At 35.5% G+C, this 19,738-nt stretch overlaps 1 protein-coding gene across 3 annotated transcripts; it reads right to left on the bottom strand.

Moving 5' to 3' along the window:
• Positions 1-1,354: 1,354 nt before the first annotated feature.
• Positions 1,355-9,701, bottom strand: LOC112697005 (PHD finger protein ING2). 3 transcript variants are annotated; one of them, XM_025749977.3, is made up of 9 exons: positions 9,207-9,681; positions 8,116-8,161; positions 6,143-6,267; positions 5,970-6,041; positions 5,565-5,794; positions 3,864-3,927; positions 2,990-3,246; positions 2,862-2,900; positions 1,355-1,878 (listed from the first exon to the last, which is right to left on the bottom strand). In XM_025749977.3, exons 3-9 carry the CDS (start codon positions 6,186-6,188, stop codon positions 1,768-1,770), a joined length of 819 nt encoding a protein of 272 aa, XP_025605762.1. In that variant the 5' UTR covers positions 6,189-6,267; positions 8,116-8,161; positions 9,207-9,681; the 3' UTR covers positions 1,355-1,767. The 3 variants fall into 3 exon arrangements, with proteins under 3 accessions (XP_025605762.1, XP_025605761.1, XP_072053444.1); XM_025749976.3 differs by lacking the exon at positions 8,116-8,161 and having other exon boundaries at positions 9,207-9,701; XM_072197343.1 differs by lacking the exons at positions 8,116-8,161; positions 9,207-9,681 and adding an exon at positions 6,391-6,481.
• Between the last annotated feature and the right edge of the window lie 10,037 nt (positions 9,702-19,738).

Here is a 19,738-nt window from a genome sequence, read left to right on the forward strand (position 1 = left end):
CAATAATAGTATATGTATTTTGTATTATTATATATTTTTATCTTAAACATTTGTGATAAGTATCAATATTATCTTTAAAATATTTTCATGAAAAAAAATTACCAAGGTAGTGTATACTGTAAATGTCATATGTGATAAATTCTAATGAAATTTTTTTGAAAAGGGTAAACGAAAAAAAGGAAAATAAATTATAAACAATTGGAAAAATGATCTACTTCATATGACAAAGAAAAATTAGAAATAACATAAAAATTCATTCTCAAATATTTGGAACAAAAATAATACTATGAAATTTTATCTTTTGAAAGAGAAGAATGATTTAAAAGGATGTTGCAAATAAGTGTAACCTAACAAAAACGGATATTGAAAATAACAAAACAATAATTAACCTTCCCCCTTTCTAGTTTCCATTACCCTTTCTAGTTTCCATTAATCCGTTGTTGTTGTTGATGTATAAATCATGCCAAAATTAAAAATGTTGTAGACTACTGACACGGCTATAAAAGATGACAAAGTTATTCATTTAATAACTTTGCATAAATTGTTAGGGGAGCGTCTGATTTTTCTTTTTTTAGTAATATGATTTTAAATTTTTAATTGCATTGAAGTGGACTAAATCTCATATAATACTTTTATTTTATTTTTTAAATTCAAAATTTACTATATTAATTTTTGAGATCTAGTTCTGGATATCCTCTTGGTCTCTGAACCTTCTTCGGCACTAAATCATTGAATAGTGTACTGAGTTGACTTGACTTGTTATGCCGGACATACCTCATTTTACCATTTAAACTAGGCAAAAACAAAATTATTTTGGAAAATGAAAGAAGATAAAATAATTTACACATTACATAAACTCTTCTTCATCTTCTTGTTTTTGCCTTGTTTAAACACCAAAATGAAACGACATTATTTAGCCATGTATTCAGCGTAACAAGTTTAAAACATGCTCAAGACTCTATTTGTTGACTCAGCGCTGGAAAGAATCCAGGACTAATATAGTAATCAAAGCTGGATCCCAAATACCAGTATAGTAAATTTTAGATCTAAAAGACTAAAATGGTAGAAGTTGCAAAATACCACTTTGGAAGTTTAGTCGGGGAGAGGGTATAAAAGTCTTTTCCCGCTTTTGAATCTTTCCTGTTGCTGATTTAGAAGACGCGCCACAAAATTAAAATACAAAGGAATAAGGAATAAATAAATGTACCATACCATCATGGCATCATAATTCAAAGATTACCTAAAATTTATTCAACTATCTATTATGCATGCAAACAAAAAGACTGTTAGGTAGGAGGCATTAATATGCCAATTAGACGTCCTTCTAATTCTAACAAAACAATGAAACATCATGTGCAAAAAATTGAATTTTGCGCCATATTTATATATCTTGTAACAGTTATCCAGGACTATACTTCAGCATTTCACATACCCCAAAATTCAAATCTAGAAAGAATCACTCACGTATCCCAAGTTCTAGAGGACTTTTATACAATACAATAATACTACATAGCATGACAGAGACAAGTTGGACTCTGCCTAAAATAAAATGGCCAAGCAATATACTAGAAGACAAATATAATTCAAACCCCACGTGTCTGAGTAGGATGGGGGAAGAGGGTTAATATGGGTTTAAGGGGATTAGCAACAAACACTAACCCCATTAATCACAACATATCTTAAAAGAATTATGCATTCATGAAGTGGAGATTCATTGAAGAATCAATTGACTATTTAAGAATGCAGTTTGATAAGAGCAAACTTTTATCATTGGCATTGTGGTAGTAATCTGCAGGTTGGACAATACCATTTACCCTTGAACCTTGTCTCTTGAGTTAAGCCGACACATGAATAGTGGAACCATTCTCCTCCTTGGCACTATCAAGAAAAACAGACATTTGGATTATTATTGTTAGAGCTTTCACAGTCGTGTGCGAATCTGCATCGTTTATCTTTCAGGGAAAAGCTACACATTCTAGCTACAAACATGGACTGAACATCTAATCAGAGGTTTATATTCATATAGGATTTTAAGAACTCTCCTATATGCTGACTTCTTAAATTTACTTTATGTTCATATATCCATCCATCATCCAATGCAGCATGTATACAGGCAGCAGCTTTACTATCATTCTTTTGAAATAGCTATTGAACTATTTGCAAACATTCTCAAAGTGATAATTAACAAATAAACAAACGGTGGAGAAGGGGAAAAAAAAAGTCTTAACAAAAGTAATCTTTTCGGTACTGTTTGGTTAGTGTCCATGTACACTGGAAACATGGACATAGTGGCAAATGTCCACCGCTTATTCGTTAAGATGTATTTTGTGTTCTTATAAAAGGTTAAGACACAGAGACATAAAAAACAGCTTTTTGTTATAGTCTTGTCCTTAAAATTTTTTTAAATCCCACCTCTACCCTCAGTCCCTCACCTTTACCAACATATTGCCTCTTCCTCAACCCTTCTCATTCCTCCCTGCTCCTCCTCCTCCTCCCTTTAGCTGCCTCTGACTTGCCACCCCTTCCTCCGCCTTTCTACCTCCACCACACTCCCTCTCTATCCTCTTTGTCACAACCTCTACCCTCACCTCTCTTCCTCAGCCGTCTCCTTCGCTGAGGTACCACATTTTTATGTTTACTTATCGACAATAATATGATAATATCTCGTAAATAATTATGCCATAGTGTTGCTATTCATCTAGCCTACAAAAGAAGCCATGAAATTTCTAAATAGAAAACAAAGCAGCAACAAGAACCATTATATTAAATGTGGATATTTGGGGAAACCCGATTTCTCCAAAGAAAAAGAAAGAGGCAAAGCAAAACATAGAGCAAGAGAGAGCAAAGCAAAATGAACTTACATTTTCGTTGTCACAAGCAATCATGTCACCAAAAGACACCTAAAAAATCAGAGAACCAAATTGCCTCAGTTTCTTAGCAGAACATCTTGAGCAGATAACAAGATATATTAGGAACAACAAATTAGAACCTGATGACAAACACAGTATGTTGGCTCATTTGGATCAATAGGTGTATCCATCTCCATAGGAGTTACATACTCCTTCTTATGGCTACCTGGTGGAGGCATTAGCTCAAAGTCTCTATCATGCTCCCGATCCCAGTCTCTATCCCTGTAATCAAGCCTCTTTGACTGTGGTGTTACATATAAGGGCTTGCGTTTTTCAGGTTTAGGGACTATAGGCAATGGGGGAAGAATTGCTGGTTCATCCGGTGGTATTTTCCCCTCTGATAAAGTTAAATGTGAAAGGGGGAAAAAAGAAAATTTGCTAGATCACAACTTCATTATGTACAAAAATAAGTAAAGTAACACATTTTTATCAGTTTTTAGAAAGTCTCCTGAATTACAAAACAATTATTCCCGTGGTTTTTAGTGTCTCTCGCTAGTGCATTACATATTACTTTATACAGATCCAAAAACATAAAACTATGTACTTTCTCCCAAACTCTCTTACCACAAATATAATTATAATTGGCATAATTAACTGCCACTGTTTCGAACATTAGATGAATTACTTGCTTTTAGGTAAGGTGCTTTGTAGCATCAATTAAGGCATACCTACTTCCATTTTAAATACATACATTGCAGTCTTACTTTTGATACTATAAACTGAAATTTTTAACTGAAATTAATATAGCAGCAAGACCTACTGCCTGTACTCATCAATAACAGAAAACAACAACAAAGCCTTATTCTACAAAGTGGGATTGGTTACACTGAACAAATGACATTGCTGTGTCCTATTACAAACCATGCATGTAGACATGACTATTTGTAACTATCCTTGGATGAATTATCTATGCATCACTCAAAATAAGTCAGAAAGAAAACCATATTAGTTTACCTTGCTTCAGATCTTCAGCAAAGTTGTTTAAATCCTCATCAAGACGTTTGACATGACTATCTATCTGAAGAAAATACAGAAGATTCAAACTGGTAAATGTAGTTGTATGGTGTTGCTTATTCACATGAGAGAGAGAGAGAGAGAGAGAGAGAGAGAGAGAGAGAGAGAGAGAGAGAGAATAAAAGGAAATAAAGATATCCACATGATCTTCTAAATTAAGTAAAATGCACTTCATGATGGTTCCAAGTTCCAGAGCTTCACTATGCCATCCAGCACAAAGCTTAATGTGTTATAGGCTTATAGCTATCATCCAAAGGCCATGTTGCATATTCAAAATAAGTACAGTAACATACAGAAGCGAATAAAAATAGAAATCTTTTTAATGTCCAGCATGTTATATAAGATAACTACTTATAAAAGCAGACGAGAAAAGCACAAGGAATTCTTTTGGAAAATCTTAAACCTTAAAGGTATCATCACCAGCCAGATTATTAAAGTTAAAAGGGCTATTTTTTGTTGGAATAATCCATTATCATGCAATATTGCTGAAACGGAGCATCCAGAGCAATATGCTCCTTCTTCATAAATGAAGCTTCTTGTAAAAAAGGAGAATCAGAAGTAACTCTGAAAATATATTCTCTCTACTGAATGTGATAATGGTATAAGATTTTTGTGTAGTGCAAGTGATTTTAGTAGCCCTTGAGTACAGAATAGCACATGTAAACCTCTTTTCTATGATGACTCACAGGAAGTGAGAAACCTCTTAGTGTTGACTAGGTGTTAATCATACAGAATCAATACTTTTCAAATTTATTTGCTTTAAGTGGCTATTCGAATATCATCTAGATTCTAAACATAGATGATATGTTCTGTTCTTATTCTGGTAAGGAGTTCATTCTCTTTTCTTTTGATGCCAAATATATATATATATATATATATATATATATATATATATATATATATATATCTGAAAAGCAGCATACTCGGTAATTCAGTATCATAATAATACTTGGTTGAATTGTGAATCTTTATTCAAACTTGTACCATTATTAATCCACATAAGAGTCAAGTGGATGTTGAATCGTTATTTTTTTGTAAGAAAGGGAATAAATAAAGAGTTTAATTTTGATGCACTGACAGTGTAAAACGTTTTACACAGTCATGCAATAACATCCGTTCTCTTAGATGACTATTCACGCGGTCAATGTGAAAGATAGTTATTTTTACTGATGCGGCGTTACGTAATTAGATGCACGTGTAAAACTACTTTACACTGACGGTGCATCCAAATTAAATTCATAAATAAAATATGTGAAAGGGGAACCAAAAATGCATAAGACGGACAGTCATGTAAGAGAGCCAAAAGAGAATAAGTGAGTTAATCAAGATCATTTTTATTTAATTGAAGGTTGAGGATTGACAGTAACTTAAGAATTCTACTTCTGGCATCAATCGATCCTCCTCACTTATATGTTATGTATGTGTATATATGTATGTAAGTGTTCACCTATCTAATGCCCTGGCATAATGGTTATGACAAGAGTAAACTTCATTGATCATTTTCAAGCATTCCATCCAATGGCAATAACCCTTCAAATATCGATGATAAGGGAAAAATCACACATTTGTTGATAAGTGCTTCACACTCAAACCCTTTTTTCCAAATTTTAAAGAAATAAAGATAGACAGAAAAATTCTCACCAAGTCATATGCTTGCCGTGCCAACAAAACTTTCTCAGTACATAGGTTCAATGCATTATCCTGATTGGCCTCGATTTCCTTTTGCAATTTCTCAATCGCAGCCTCGTCTTCCTCATTTGCATGATGATTGTTATTATAATGATGGCCACTGACATGGTTACCCTTCTTAGAGCCATGTGATGAGATCCCCATACACACCTTTGTCTGCTGCCTAGTCTGGTTTATCATAGCTTCCATCAAAAGACAAACAAAACGTGAATAAAAATAACAAAGAAATTTTTTACTTTAACAAATAGCAAGGCAATATAAACATATTAAATGTCATTAATGGAATCAAACATGTAAACATAAGAATGACATACTAACAATTAAATCAAATAAAAGTTTTGAGAAAAAAGATTTTACATTGGGATCGTTCATCAAGTTCTCGCACAGTATTGAGAAGCCTCTGAAGCTCAGCGGGCAAAGTGCTAGCATCTATAGGAAATGGAGAATTTCAGCGGCAAAATTCAAAAATTACAATTCACATAAGAATAGGAAATTAGGAGAAAAAATGGTAGGGCAAACAAGGTTCTTACACTCCAAATAGTCATCCACGTAGACTCCAGTGCGTGCAATTGCCATTTTGCAGGAACGATTTTCGCAATTGGTGATGAGGGTTAGGGTTTTCAATTAGGAACCCAGAGGAAAGCTTTCGCTGATACTGTAAGAGGGAGATAGAAAAGGGTAAAACGGTGTCGTATAAATGGTTCTGTTTTTTTTTTATAAAAAACGACGTCCCAGAAAAATAATCCCTTCAGTAATCAGAAAATATAAAAACGTGTACCTTCTAGAGAGAAATCTTACAAAAGTCGAATACTAAATATAAAAGTTAGGAAACACAATCCAATCTAATCAAAATATGATTTTATTAAAGATATTCAAATTTCAGTTTAATCATTCAAAATTGTTAAATGACCAAATCAAAAGATGATAAAACAAGCAGCCGCATACATATATACAAAATTGTTAAACTGATACTTTCAGTAATTTTTATTAGCCTTAAATTTAAACACCAGTAAGAATTAATAATTTGAACATACAATTAGACGATCTTATCTTAAATCTCATCAAATGACTTTAAAATCAAATTAAAAACTTTGTAATAATGTTAACTAACAAAACATATGTAACTAGCAATATCTTTTTTTAATTAACCAATTTTGTGATGATTAGATAACTAGAAATTAAAAATCTACTCAAAAGCATTATATCATCTTCTTAAAACTAGTATCATAAAAATCGGATAAAAAGATTTATTATTATCTAAAGTCTAAACAATTTGAATCAAAAGATAAAAAATTATCTCTTTTATATATATATACATGCATTCTCATAATTTCTAAATAACATCGTTGTCAAAGGGGTATGAATAAGAGAAGAATGAATTCAAAGGTAATTGCCATTTTTTCTTGTGTTCCATTAAGCATTATACCAACCTACCAATTTCCCCTCTTAACTCTTTAACAATGGGTGCTGATGAATCAACCATCACATCTTCAAAATGTAAAATATTCAAAGCACATTTAGCTTACAACTACAATTATCATTGGAATCTTCATCCTAACCTTAATCTTAATCTTTATCTTAATCCTATTCCTAATCTTAACACTAACCCTCCTCAACGGCATAAAATAATAACACCATCTTTGTTACCATCAGTAAGAACATTACAACCATCGCACACTAACAACAACATGCTACTTCTTAAAACTGCCATCAAGAACTCAATGTTGAAGAAAGGAACTATTGATGAGTTTACGATGAAGAACAATTTTGTTATACAGCGCAAGCCGATCCCAGGGTGGTTCTCATTACAATGCCTCTCGTCAAATCAAGCCTTCCAAACTATCCACCATGTCCAAAGCCGAGGATTTTAATTTGTGAATGTGAATGTATGATGGATCTTATTATGGATGGTTGCTTTTTTGTTTTAGTTTTTTTGGTTAGGTTTCTTTAATTTGTTCTAAGTTTTAGGCTTTAGGCTTTAACTATGCAAATATGCATTGGAGTCGGATCTTTCAGTAGGAAATTTTCGACGGCAAACTCCTACAGTCGTCATCAGTGTGTTTAGTTATTGTATTTGGTAAATGTTTTTATAAATGCTGAGTAACTTGTCTAAATAATATTTATAATCAAAATCACCTGTATGCTATCAGTTTTTGTGTTTTGTACATCTTCTCCTTAAGGTTCTGAAAATCAGACCGGTCATTGAATCGTTCTAATTATTGGTTTTCTGATTTATTGGTTCAATCAGTTCAATCTTGATTCAACCGAAAAACCGTTTTATAATAAACACCTGATTCTATAAAAATTTAATGAATAAAGCAACTGGTTCTAAACACTCTTCTACTGCATTTTTTTACTTCAAAAGGGGATCATAAACAACTAATTCTATGAGTAAACAAACTACAATGATATGCAATGCCAAAAATAAGCCAATGATGAAATAATAAAGAGTTTCTCTCTTCAATTCTATGTTCAAAAGCTTGTAGAATCAACAGAGTAATACCGTTGAAATAGTCTTCCTTCTTAATTTTTACATACCTCAGAATTTCCTACAAAATGAAAATTGAACACAACACACAGCCTTAAAACAAAAACAAAAACAAAACAACACTCGGAAATCAATCACCTCTTCCAAACACAGCCTTAAAACAAAACAGAACAACATTCAGAGTTTGAGCATTGATAACAAAAAAATTGATTTCTGAAACAAAACAAACACAGCAAAACCAGCAGAACAGCATTTAGAGTTTGAGCATTGATCACAAAAAATTGATTTCTGAAACAAAACAAACAATCAACAAAACAATGAAAATAGAATTTTTGTTCCTTCAGAAAAAGAAAACAATGAAAACATGAAGCATATAATAAATCAATGATCACCAATATCCAGCAATAATCTCAAAGACAACAATAAATACACAACAACAATTTAGCAAATAAACAAGAACAAGACCTAAATAGAAAATCCAACAAATTAAATCGCGGCAACCTAATAATTTAGCAAATTAAAACAACAGCAGCCCAACAATTTAACAAATTATCAACTTAACAAGTTCAAGAACAGAAAATCACAACAAAAACAAAAAAAAAATTAAAATTAACAGAAGAACAACAGAACAACAACACAAGAACAATTAGCAAATTAACAAGTTCACAATAACAGTTAAAATTTACCAGAAGAACACTAATGCAAGTGAAATCATCATGCTAATATGTTTTCTGCAAAGATGCTATTTATGCAGGTAAAATTTCCTAATTACTGAGATCCAATAATTCTAATTTCACATGCAATCAACTTACTAAGTTTCTAAAAGCTAGAAATTATAAAACCAACCAGAAATATGGTTAAAGCATTTCATCAAACATGTTGAGTGCGGTAAAATTAGAACGAAATAAGAGAATTCAAAGCTTAATATCAATGTGATAGAGAAGAGAACACAACTATTGTATACTTCATTCAGTCTATGAAAAAAATCCAAACCACTACCCTGTCAAATAGTTACTTATTGTAATAGAAATCAGAAGTTGCAGAGTTTGAGCAGAGTATTGGTGTTGTGTGAGTGTATTGTCTGGTGGCGGGTTTAGGAAACTCACGACGGCGACAAAAGGGAGCAGTTCGACGCGTGGGTTGGTCGCAGAGTTTGAAGCAGAGCAACGTGGCTTCCTGACAAACGCGAATGCGAACTCGAACGGTGAACGGCGAGGGAACGCGAACGGTGAACGGCGTGGGAACGCGAACGGTGAACGCCGAGCAAACGTGAACGGCGAAGAACGCAAACGAAGACGACGGCTGAAAGAGGACGCGAACGTGAACGACAAACAAACGGCGGCGGAAGCGTGGCTGAGCAGACAAAGACGACGGACGCCGAGCTCGCGGAAGCAGCTGCGATCGGTGACAGCGAACAGGGGTTGAAGACTTGGAGCACGAGGGAAGCTAACTAGACGGACGGACGGCCGGCAAAATTTGAGTGCGACCGACGGCGGCAGTATGCCACTCCTTGCGGCGGTGGTGTAGGCTTACAGTGCTAGGGTTTTTTGGCTGAGTTTCTGTGATTTCCTTCTGAATGAAAGAAAGGAAGGGAGAAAGGGAGAAAGAAACGACGGAGCTTCGGTTTTTTGTAAACCGGCCGGGATCCGGTTCGGTTCGACCGGCCGGTTCAATGGTTTTCTAATCAACTGTTTTACATACTTGACCAGACCGTTAATATTGCTGATTTGCGGTTGAATGTATCCGACCGACCCGTCCGGTCTGGTTATCAGAATCTCTCCTGCCTTTTTGGGTTCTGCTAGGTAAGGATGGAAATAGGTTAGGCGACCTGTCAAAAGCCTGCAATCTGGCCTGTATTTGGCCTGGTCTGGCCTGACCTGTTATAAAATAGGTCTTTGTAAAAGCCTTAATATATTAATAGAATATAGGTCAGGTTCAAACTCGCTAATTAGCCTTATTGGCCTGTCAGGCTTGCAGGCCTGTTAAAACATAATTAAATATATAAATTATTTTTTATTATTATTATAATTATCAGATATTTTAAATTTATTATATTTTATTATAAATATTTTTGTATATTTTAAATACTTTAAAGTTTAAAAATTTTTGTAAATATTAAATATGATATATTACCTATAAATATTTTTATTAAAAAATAATTTTTTAAAATAATATTTTTATTTTTGTAAAAAAAAATTATCAGACCTTTTAACAGGCTACAGGCCAGGCTTAGTACTTTGAAAAAAGCCTATAACAGGCTGCAGGCCAAACCCAAGCCAATTAACTACATAACAGGCCAGGCCTGTTAAGAGTAAAGCCTGGCCTGGTCTAGCCTATTTCCACCCCTACTGCTAAGTAACTAAAAGGGGTCAGCTAACTCTTATTGGGCTGACCCCAAAGTCCATTTTATCAGAAAAGCCACATCCTCAATTAACCATAGTAACCCAAATTAACCACAATTACTTATAGTAAACCTAATTAGCCTAACTTTCATCGTTGCAATTGAGGCTCATCCCACAAACCCAATGGCACCTCCTTCTAACCCTCCTTCTTTAGACGCGTTTTCTTCTCCAGCATCAACCCAGTCAGTGCCGTCCTCCGTGCCATCCGCGAGCAACCGCATGTCTCAGAAGGACACCCCAGTGCGCTACTACTATTACATGTCATCGTTGCCAGCGTCAACCTCAGTCAGCGTCACCTGCCGTTTCGTCTGCGAGCAACCGCGAGACTCGGAAGGTCATCCCATTCTGCGACTACTACTGCAGGTCTCCGTCGGAGCTCCAATGAACTCGCATCCCCCTCTCCGCTGGACAACGCGACTACGCCTCCCGTGCTCTGCCTCCACGCATGCCACCTCGAACTACTCCCTGTCGCGCCATGAAGCTACCCCTCAATATACCGGAGGTGTCTTTTTTAGACGTGTCTTATGTGGGTCATGTCTTTTAACAGAAGTGTCTTTTTTGGATGTGTCTATTGGATGTGGCTTCTGTGGAATTGTCTTCTGATACAGATGTATTTTGTTAATGTGTCTTTGTGTGGGTCATGTATTCTAATGGAGGTATCTCGTGTTGGATGTGTCTCGTGAATGTGTCTTTTAATGAATGGTGTCGAGATCTACTTCTGGTTGCGTCAAAACATGTGTTTAGGGAGGGTTGAGGTGGCATATACGATCGGGTGGTCTGAGTTTTGTCGTGGTTTGCGTCTGGGAGAGAGGTGCTCGGGTTCACGTTTGGGGGTAGAGGACGGCTAAATAGTTTCACCGAAATCACGGATAATGAATATGGAATGGTAGAGGCGCGATTATGAATCCTTTCGCGTTCGGGGGGAGGGGTACTCGGGTTCACGTTTAAGGAAAGGGAGGAGGGCTCAGTCACATAAGAATGATGGGAGCGCGGTTATGAATCCTGGTTTTTTAAATTTGGATTAATTATTGATGAATGAAATTTTAATTTTAAAAAAATAAAATTTATATTTATTAATTGGAGTTATTTAAAAAGTTCTTATTTAAGTTGTATATCTATACTTTTTCTTTTTTTTTTCTCATATTCTTATCCCTTTTTTCACATGTTTAAATACAATATTAAAATTTTTTTATTAATAATAAAATATAATATTCTAAAATTTTTTAAACTATAATATATTTGATGAAATATTGTGATAAAAATAGTCTAAATTCATACTCCAACATATTAATCTTTTATTTCACATATTGTAAATCTACATAAATTGTGATAGTCTCTCACAATTTATTCCTCTCCACATGCATGCTATTTGTGATTGCTTCCAATGGTTTCTCATTATACAAAATCTATTTCTCTTTTGTAAATTATGTTGAGTTTCTATTTTCTTGTAATATTTAGCATTCTCAAACAGACTATGTTCTAATCTGTAGTGTTTTTTAATAAATTTAAGACTAAAATGTAAGTTTTTCAAAAAATTATAACTAGATCATTTAACATATAATTTATTTATTTAATTAAATAATTTACCTGCATTTTCTTTATTTAAGAAAAAAAATAAAAACAAAAAATTGAAGAAGGAAACAAAAAGGTTAAGAAATAAAAGACACAATTTTTTCTTTTATGAAAAACACAAGTTTTTTATGTATTTAGTATAGAATTTTTTTGCGTTAAATGCCGAAGTTTTTTAACCTAAACAGAATTCTTTTACGTTAGACACAAAAATATTTTTTAAAGATAAGCAAACACATTTCTATACAAACATATTGAAAGAACTAGAAATAGCAAACATGTTAAGAAAGGTTGGGATGATAAATTATTAGCTCAATTTAGTTAGATTTAGTTACTAAAATTCTATGAAGTACGAACCCAAACATAGATACGGGACATGACATCGTAAAAAATACGTGGATACATTAATTTTAATTTTTTATACGACACCGGACCAATGATAAAATACGATACTCCAAATAAAGGAAAAAACAATTATTTGTACTCATGAATTTTACGAACAACAAAAGTGTTGAGAATAAGACACCATTCTCCCTTGAGAAAACATCTTTGACAGAGAAATAAAATAGACACAATCACAACACAAGAATTTAACGTGAAAACTCCAATTACTGGAGAAAAAATCACGGCCGTTGTCAAATGACAACCAGAGAATATCACTATGTGAAAATTGTTACAACACATAGACTTCTTTCTCTCTAACACCGGCACCCCAGTACACCCACACTCTCAAAGAAAATATTTAACTACACCTCACAACACTCTCTAATCAAAGAGTATAGAGGAAAAGAAAAGTCAGATACAAGCTTTAAGTGTTTCCGACTGGTACAAAAATTATGGAGAACTTAGCCTCATATTTATAGCCTAGTCCACCCACTCCATTTGCTATCCTAAGCAATGTGGGACTAATTCAACCAAATCCTAACAATCTCCACCTTGATTGTAATAGTCACACATCTTCAACTTCCATAGTCAACACCGACAATTCTTTGCTGCCATTGTCTATACCGACAATCATAGTTCAGAGAATTATCATACTCCACCATGAAAGTATACTCACTTGGAATTAGACCACTCCAAGTATTTTGCCTTGGTACAAATCGAAACCTTGTTGAAAATTCATGGTGCAACTTCCAAATTGGCTTTTCCTGGAAGTTCTTCAGCTATCGACATAACTCCGCCACACACCTTGCATCTCAATGCCAACCAATGCCCGTGTGCAATTGTGGACCCGATTGCCACAACTTATCCTTATCCATGGCAGTGCGGCAATACCATGAGGATACTTCTTGTCTTCTAGAGAACATCATCTTCTCTCATAGAGAAAGCAACCAGAGATCTTCTCCTTCAACGCCTTGTGCAAACCTGATTGTATCAACACATCCTTGACTTGTATTTGCCACAAGCCAAAATTGATTCTTCCATCAAATTTCTCTATTTCAAGCTTCACAGCACTTGAATATCCTAACATTATTGCAACCGTATACTGGAATAGTATAACTCAACTGTAGACCGTGTACTAGGAAAGGTCCCCAAGAAAGAGAGGTAGGTCACAATGGACACACTTAAATACCAGGTCTTTCCTTAGCCAGAACCTTTCCAAACTGCACTCTCATAGTGTCACACTGCCTTCCAGCAACAACAACAGCAACCAAAGATCAACATCAAGCTACAGGACAAAATTCTTTTCTGATGTGGAAGGTCAGACTAGGCTGCAACCACAGAGCATACTAAGAATAAATCCCACCGAATTGAAGCTCTGATACCACTTGTTGGGAATAAGACATCATTCTCCCTTGAGAAAACACCTTTGACAGAAAAATAAAATAGACACAATCACAACACAAGAATTTAACGTGGAAACTCCAGTTATTGGAGAAAAAACCACGGCCGTTGTCAAATGACAACCAGAGAATATCACTATGTGAAAATTGTTACAACACATAGACTTCTTTCTCTCTAACACCGGCACCCCAGTACACCCACACTCTCAAAGAAAATATTTAACTACACCTCACAACACTCTCTAATCAAAGAGTATAGAGGCAAAGAAAAGTCAGATACAAGCTTTAAGTGTTTCCGACTAGTGCAAAAATTATGGAGAACTTAGCCTCATATTTATAGCCTAGGCCACCCACTCCATTTGCTATCCTAAGCAATGTGGGACTAATTCAACCAAATCCTAACAAAAAGTATCCGTCAAAGAAGGAAACTAATGTTGTATCCATCAAAGATAGGTTCCGTACGACAAAAGTACTTAAATCCTAAATTTTTGTTGAGTTTTAATAAAATTTTCAAATTACTCCACCCTTTATTTTGAACCTCAACACCACCATATTTTTTTCTCCAAATCTCAAACTTTCACATTCCTCCATTACTACCACTTTAACCACCTTCTCTACTCTCTGCTATTTCACCAACGCCACCATGACGACATTAACATCATCACAATAATCATCATCGACATCATCTTTGCTACTCCTCCTCTTATAATCCTTCCCTTTGTAATCATTGTCATGATACGTACATCCGATTCAAGCATCAAACCAAACCGTGAATTCGACACCATAACCAAAAATATCACTCAAAAACAAAATTCAAAATGATACTTTCTCCTGGGACTGTGGCTGCGCTTAGATCTGGGAGCAGATTCGACAATCCTACCTTTGTTGATGCGCTTGGCGTTGGGACCATACTTGGTGAATTGGATGGTGAATTTGCGGCCATCGATGACCCTACCATCGAGGTGCTCGACAACCTTTTGGGCCTCGTTGGCATACTTGTAGCAGACAAGTGCGAAGCCCCTGGAGTCATCGGTGCAGCAGTCCTTGGGAATGAAAATGTCGACGATGTCGCCATACTTGTGGAAAAGAGGGAAGATTCATTGACGATTGTATAGAAGGTGATGCTGAGGATAAGAAAGGAGTATCTGTTGCTATTGTGTGGTGGACCTAACCTTCTGAAGTGAGACATGGTTGGTGCCTTTGGGGATTGCAGCAACAACAACAATGCCGAAGGAGAGGTAATCTGTGCGCAGGCTTAAGGTGGCACTGGGGCTACCCCGGGACTTGGGGTGGGGGTCGTCGGAGGTGGCAGTGTTGCATGGAAATAGGCGAATTGCCTAGAGGCCTTGTCATTGTCTTCATCATCGTCGGCGTGGAAAGATGGTGGCAGTGGTGGTGGTAGTAGTGGAGTAGCAGAAAATAGAAAAGATGGTTAAAGTGGTGGTAACAGAAGGATTTGAAAGTTTGAGATTTGGGGAAGAAGAGATGGTGGTGGAGTTGAGGTTGAAGATAAAGGGTGCAAGGAGTAATTTGGAAGTTTTATTAAAAAATTAACAAAAATTTAGGGTTTGGGTACTTTTGATGTACAAAACCCATCTTTGATGGGCACAACGTTAGTTTTCTTCTCGTAAAATTCATGGGTACAAATGGTTGTTTTTTTTTAAAGTATAGTATACTTAATGGAAATACTATGATAAAATGCAGAAGTTCAAATTTATACTTCGACATACTACTCCTCTATTTCACATATTGTAAATCTACGTAAATCGTGACGGCCACTTACGGTTTATCTTTGTCCAAATGCTCATAATTCACCACTATCTCTCACAGTTTCTCATTGTTCATAATTCACTTCTCCCTCTAGCAGATTATGTTGAATATCTATTTTCTTAGAGGCGGAACCTCATAGTAAGGAAGGGGCAATGGCCCCTTAAATTTTAATTTCTTTATATAAATTACATATAAATTTTAATTTAGCCCCCTTAAAATTTTTATTTTAGTCTTATTTTATTATGAAATTAATTTTTGGCCCCTTCTTAATATTCTACCTAATTCTGCTCCTGTATTTTCTCATTATCCTTGACACTCTCAAGCAAACTACGTTCATATGGCTAATTCCTGGTATCTTATAATAAATTACATAGAAACCAAACATGACCAAAATATTAGCTTTTTATAAAAAAAGTTATAATTGAATAATTTCAATCTATAATTTATTTATTTAAGTAATTTATCCTGCATTTTCTTCATATTAGAAACAAAAAAAATTGAAGAAGGAAACTAAAAAAAAGAAACAAAAGACACAAAGTTTTCTTTCATGAAAAACACAATTTGTTTAATGTAAGCACATAAATTTTTTTACTCTAAATGTGAAATTTTTTTTATCAAAACACATAAATATTTTACACTAAATACAAAAAGTATTTCTTGAAGGTAAACAAACATATTTTTTACAAAAATATTGAAAAAAAAACTAAAAATAGCAACAAGATTCTACATGGTACGAGTGATTTGGTCAGAATAATTTTGGTTTAATGATTATTAGGTCAACTTTGTTTAATTTATTTACAAAAATTCTATGAAGCACAGACACATACAAACATAGATACCGGATATGACATTATTGGAAACATAAGCAAGTGTTAGGGGTTCGAATCCCGCCTTGTGCATGCAGCAACTCATTGGCTAGCGACAGATACTAAACTCCGATTCGTGGTTTATCTTGTGCTTATTTTAGGCGATTTTATCACCTTTTCCCACATTTATTCAATGAAATAGCATGGTTTTATAATTCTCCCTCAATTTGTGCTTAAATGTAAAAACATGCTTTTTAGGCCCTTAAATTAGTGATTTTAATTCACCTTAATTCCATTCAACGCTTTGATGTGTTTGTTAGTGATTTTAGGTCCATAAGGCAAGTATTGGATGGAAGAAGTGAAGAGAAAAGCATGCAAAGTGGAGAATACATGAGACAACGAGGATTGGGAGTGCATCAATGGACGCGCACGCGTACCAAACGTGCGCGCACAGAAGTGACGTCGCATGGCGACGCGTACGCGTACATGGCGCGTACGCGTGGATAGAGAAATTGCCAAACGGCGTGGACGCGTACATGACGCATACGCGTCGATGCTCGCACATGATTCACTTAAAAGCAAAACGTTGGGGGCGATTTCTGAGCTGCCCAGGCCCAATGCCAACCCATTCCTGAAGCTATTTCATGCAGAATTCAAGCTAGAGCAAAGGGGGAGCACTTAGTTAGTCAACATGAGCCTGTAGTTAATTTTCTAGAGAGAGAAGCTCCCTCTACTTTCTAAAATTAGGTTAGGATTAGGTTAAATTCGCTTAGATCTAAGTGTAATCTCTTGAATTCATCTTCTTTCCTTCACAATTTCTTATTCTAATTTCTTAATTCTCTAGTTTCTCTTGTTAAGTTCTTACTTTGCTCTCTTTTATGTTGATGAACCTTTGTTGGATCTTGATTTCTTCTAATGCAATTTTATGTTTCCATGCTCTCTTTGATGTTTATTTTCATTGATATTGTTGATTTATTGTTCACGATGGTTATAGATCTTGCTAATTCTTGTAATTGGTGATGTTTACTTTTCTTGCACTCTAGTTGTTTGATAGAATGTTTCCTCTAGTTTTTGAGTAGTTTTCTTTACTCTTGGCCTAGGCTAAGGGAATTGAGTGACCTTGAGTCATTGGGTCTCAATGAATTGGTGATTTGAGAACCCTTGGTGATCAATTTGATATCCATTGACAGTAACCCACTACTAATCTAATTAGTAGATAAGTTGGGACTTATGGGTTGATGTTGATCAAGCCATTTGACGTACCTCAAACTCAGGAGTAGATATTACGTACTTAAAGCTCTTAGAGGTAGACTTAATGAGCTTGGTTCCTCATACTTGTCAATATATGGTTTGTAGACACGGATGGTGATTTCAATTACCTATGTCTAGCCAAGAGTATTTTTCCTTTCTTTTATTAGTTAATTGTTCATTTACTTTTCTTGCCATTTATTTTCTTGCCAAAATACAAAATCAAACCCCTTGTTCTTTATAGCCAATAATAGAACACTTCATTGCAATTCCTCGTGGGATGACCTGGAGTTCAAATACTCCGGTTAATTCTTATTTGAGGTTTGTTACTTGTGACAACCAAATTTAATTTGATTTGAGTATTGTTAGTTGGTTGGGAACTATACTACCAGCGAACTTATTTTATGTGAAATTCCTAACCATACGAAAATGCTCTTTCAAATTAATGGCGCCGTTGCCGGGGATTGCGATGGTGCCATGTTGTTGGCTATTGTGAATATGTTTGTCTTTTGCTTGTTGGGTAGTTTTTGTTAGGTTCAGGACTTTGTTGCTTATTCTATGTAGCTTTTGTTTTTATTTGCCATTATAAATTCTCATCCTCACTTTGGCTATGAGTTTGGCTCAAATTATGTTGTAGGGAATGGAAACTACAATGGTGACATGCATCAAAGATGGAACAATCAAAGATGGGAGGAGCCTGAAGGGATTGATCAACCCTCTTGGCAACAATCCCCTTCCGAATCAAGTTTGACAAAAGTTCTTGGAGATATGACTACTCTCCTCACGGAGATGCGCAAGGACCAAAAGGCATTTTATTCTATCCAAACCATTCAAGCGCCACCCCAACATGACTACTCTCCGGTATCTTATGAGTGTAATTCCAATCCTAATGCATATCAATCCAATGGATGTGGTGACCCTTATTGTAGTTGTCAACAACCACCACCACATGCCTATGAACCACCCCCTCAACCTAATTTTGAACAACCATACTCACAAGCCCCCTACTATGAAACACCTCATCATGACCCTAATCCTTATCCACCATACCAACCACCTTATGAGCCATATGAACCATATACGAAACCACCACCATTCCAACACAATTACTCTCAAGAATCACCTCCATACCCTTACCAAGATGAACCGACTTCCAATTATGAAGCTTCCTTCCCAAACAATGAACCTTCTTTTCCCCCACCACATTTTGTGGATGATTCTCCCCAAGGATGTATTCGCTCTTGCATCCAAGGGCAAGAAGAGAACCAAAAGGATTTGAAGGAGCTAGAAGCCAAGATAGCCACCTTGGCGGAAGCTGTTCACAACATAGTCTCCTTCTACCTAAACCTATTCGATCAAACAACTCTCATTGTTGAAAGTGGAGAAGCAATCAAAGAGCTTAGTGAGGGAGTAAACTCGAAGCTCCAAGGTGAAGAAGAGGAGTTGAAGCAAGAATTGCACCAAGAGGAGGAAGTTGAGGTTCTTAATATTAAGGAAGTGGATAACGAGTTAATGGAAATTGATCAAGAAGTGGATTTCATCGTTAGCAATTTTTTGTCCACCTTGACCAATCCCCTTGATACCAACATTGAGAAGGATATGCAATCTCCAAGGCAAATCATGGTTGAAGATTTTGAGAAGAGTGACCAAGAGAGGGATGCAATCATTGATGACTTCCTCTCCACAATTGAATCTTCCTCTATGGAGCTTGGAGTAGAGACTAAGAAAGTGGTGGAAACCAAGGAAGAGCACAAGGGAACGGATCTCACATTGGCTAAGTGTGGGGAGGTCACCCTTCCTAAGTCACCATCGCTCATACAACATTCAAGTGGGTAAAATTCTTATCCCTAAGCTTTACCTTCTCACTTGAGTATGGCTTGATTGAAAATGATGGTCAACTTAGAGCTCTTTGTGCAATTATGAGTAAAGGAGAGTTGTGTAGTGGTTGGAAACATCACTCTAAGTTCATGATGGTAGTATGCTCAAAGTGGAATGGTAATGGTCGGCATAAAACCAAATTGTGTGGGTCTATAAAAAGAATTTGGTGCACTAAGGAGAA

Source organism: Arachis hypogaea, chromosome 6 (assembly GCF_003086295.3).
Source record: "Arachis hypogaea cultivar Tifrunner chromosome 6, arahy.Tifrunner.gnm2.J5K5, whole genome shotgun sequence".
NCBI lineage: Eukaryota > Viridiplantae > Streptophyta > Magnoliopsida > Fabales > Fabaceae > Arachis > Arachis hypogaea.

Bases quoted from the DNA above. Each gene is read 5' to 3' on its own strand.
- LOC112697005 (XM_025749976.3), bottom strand. From the start codon at position 6,188: ATGGCAATTGCACGCACTGGAGTCTACGTGGATGACTATTTGGAGT. The intron at 6,042-6,142 runs GTAAGAACCTTG...CATTTCCTATAG, and splicing joins CGTGGATGACTATTTGGAGT to ATGCTAGCACTTTGCCCGCT. The intron at 2,901-2,989 runs GTTCTAATTTGT...CTGATTTTTTAG, and splicing joins CATACTGTGTTTGTCATCAG to GTGTCTTTTGGTGACATGAT.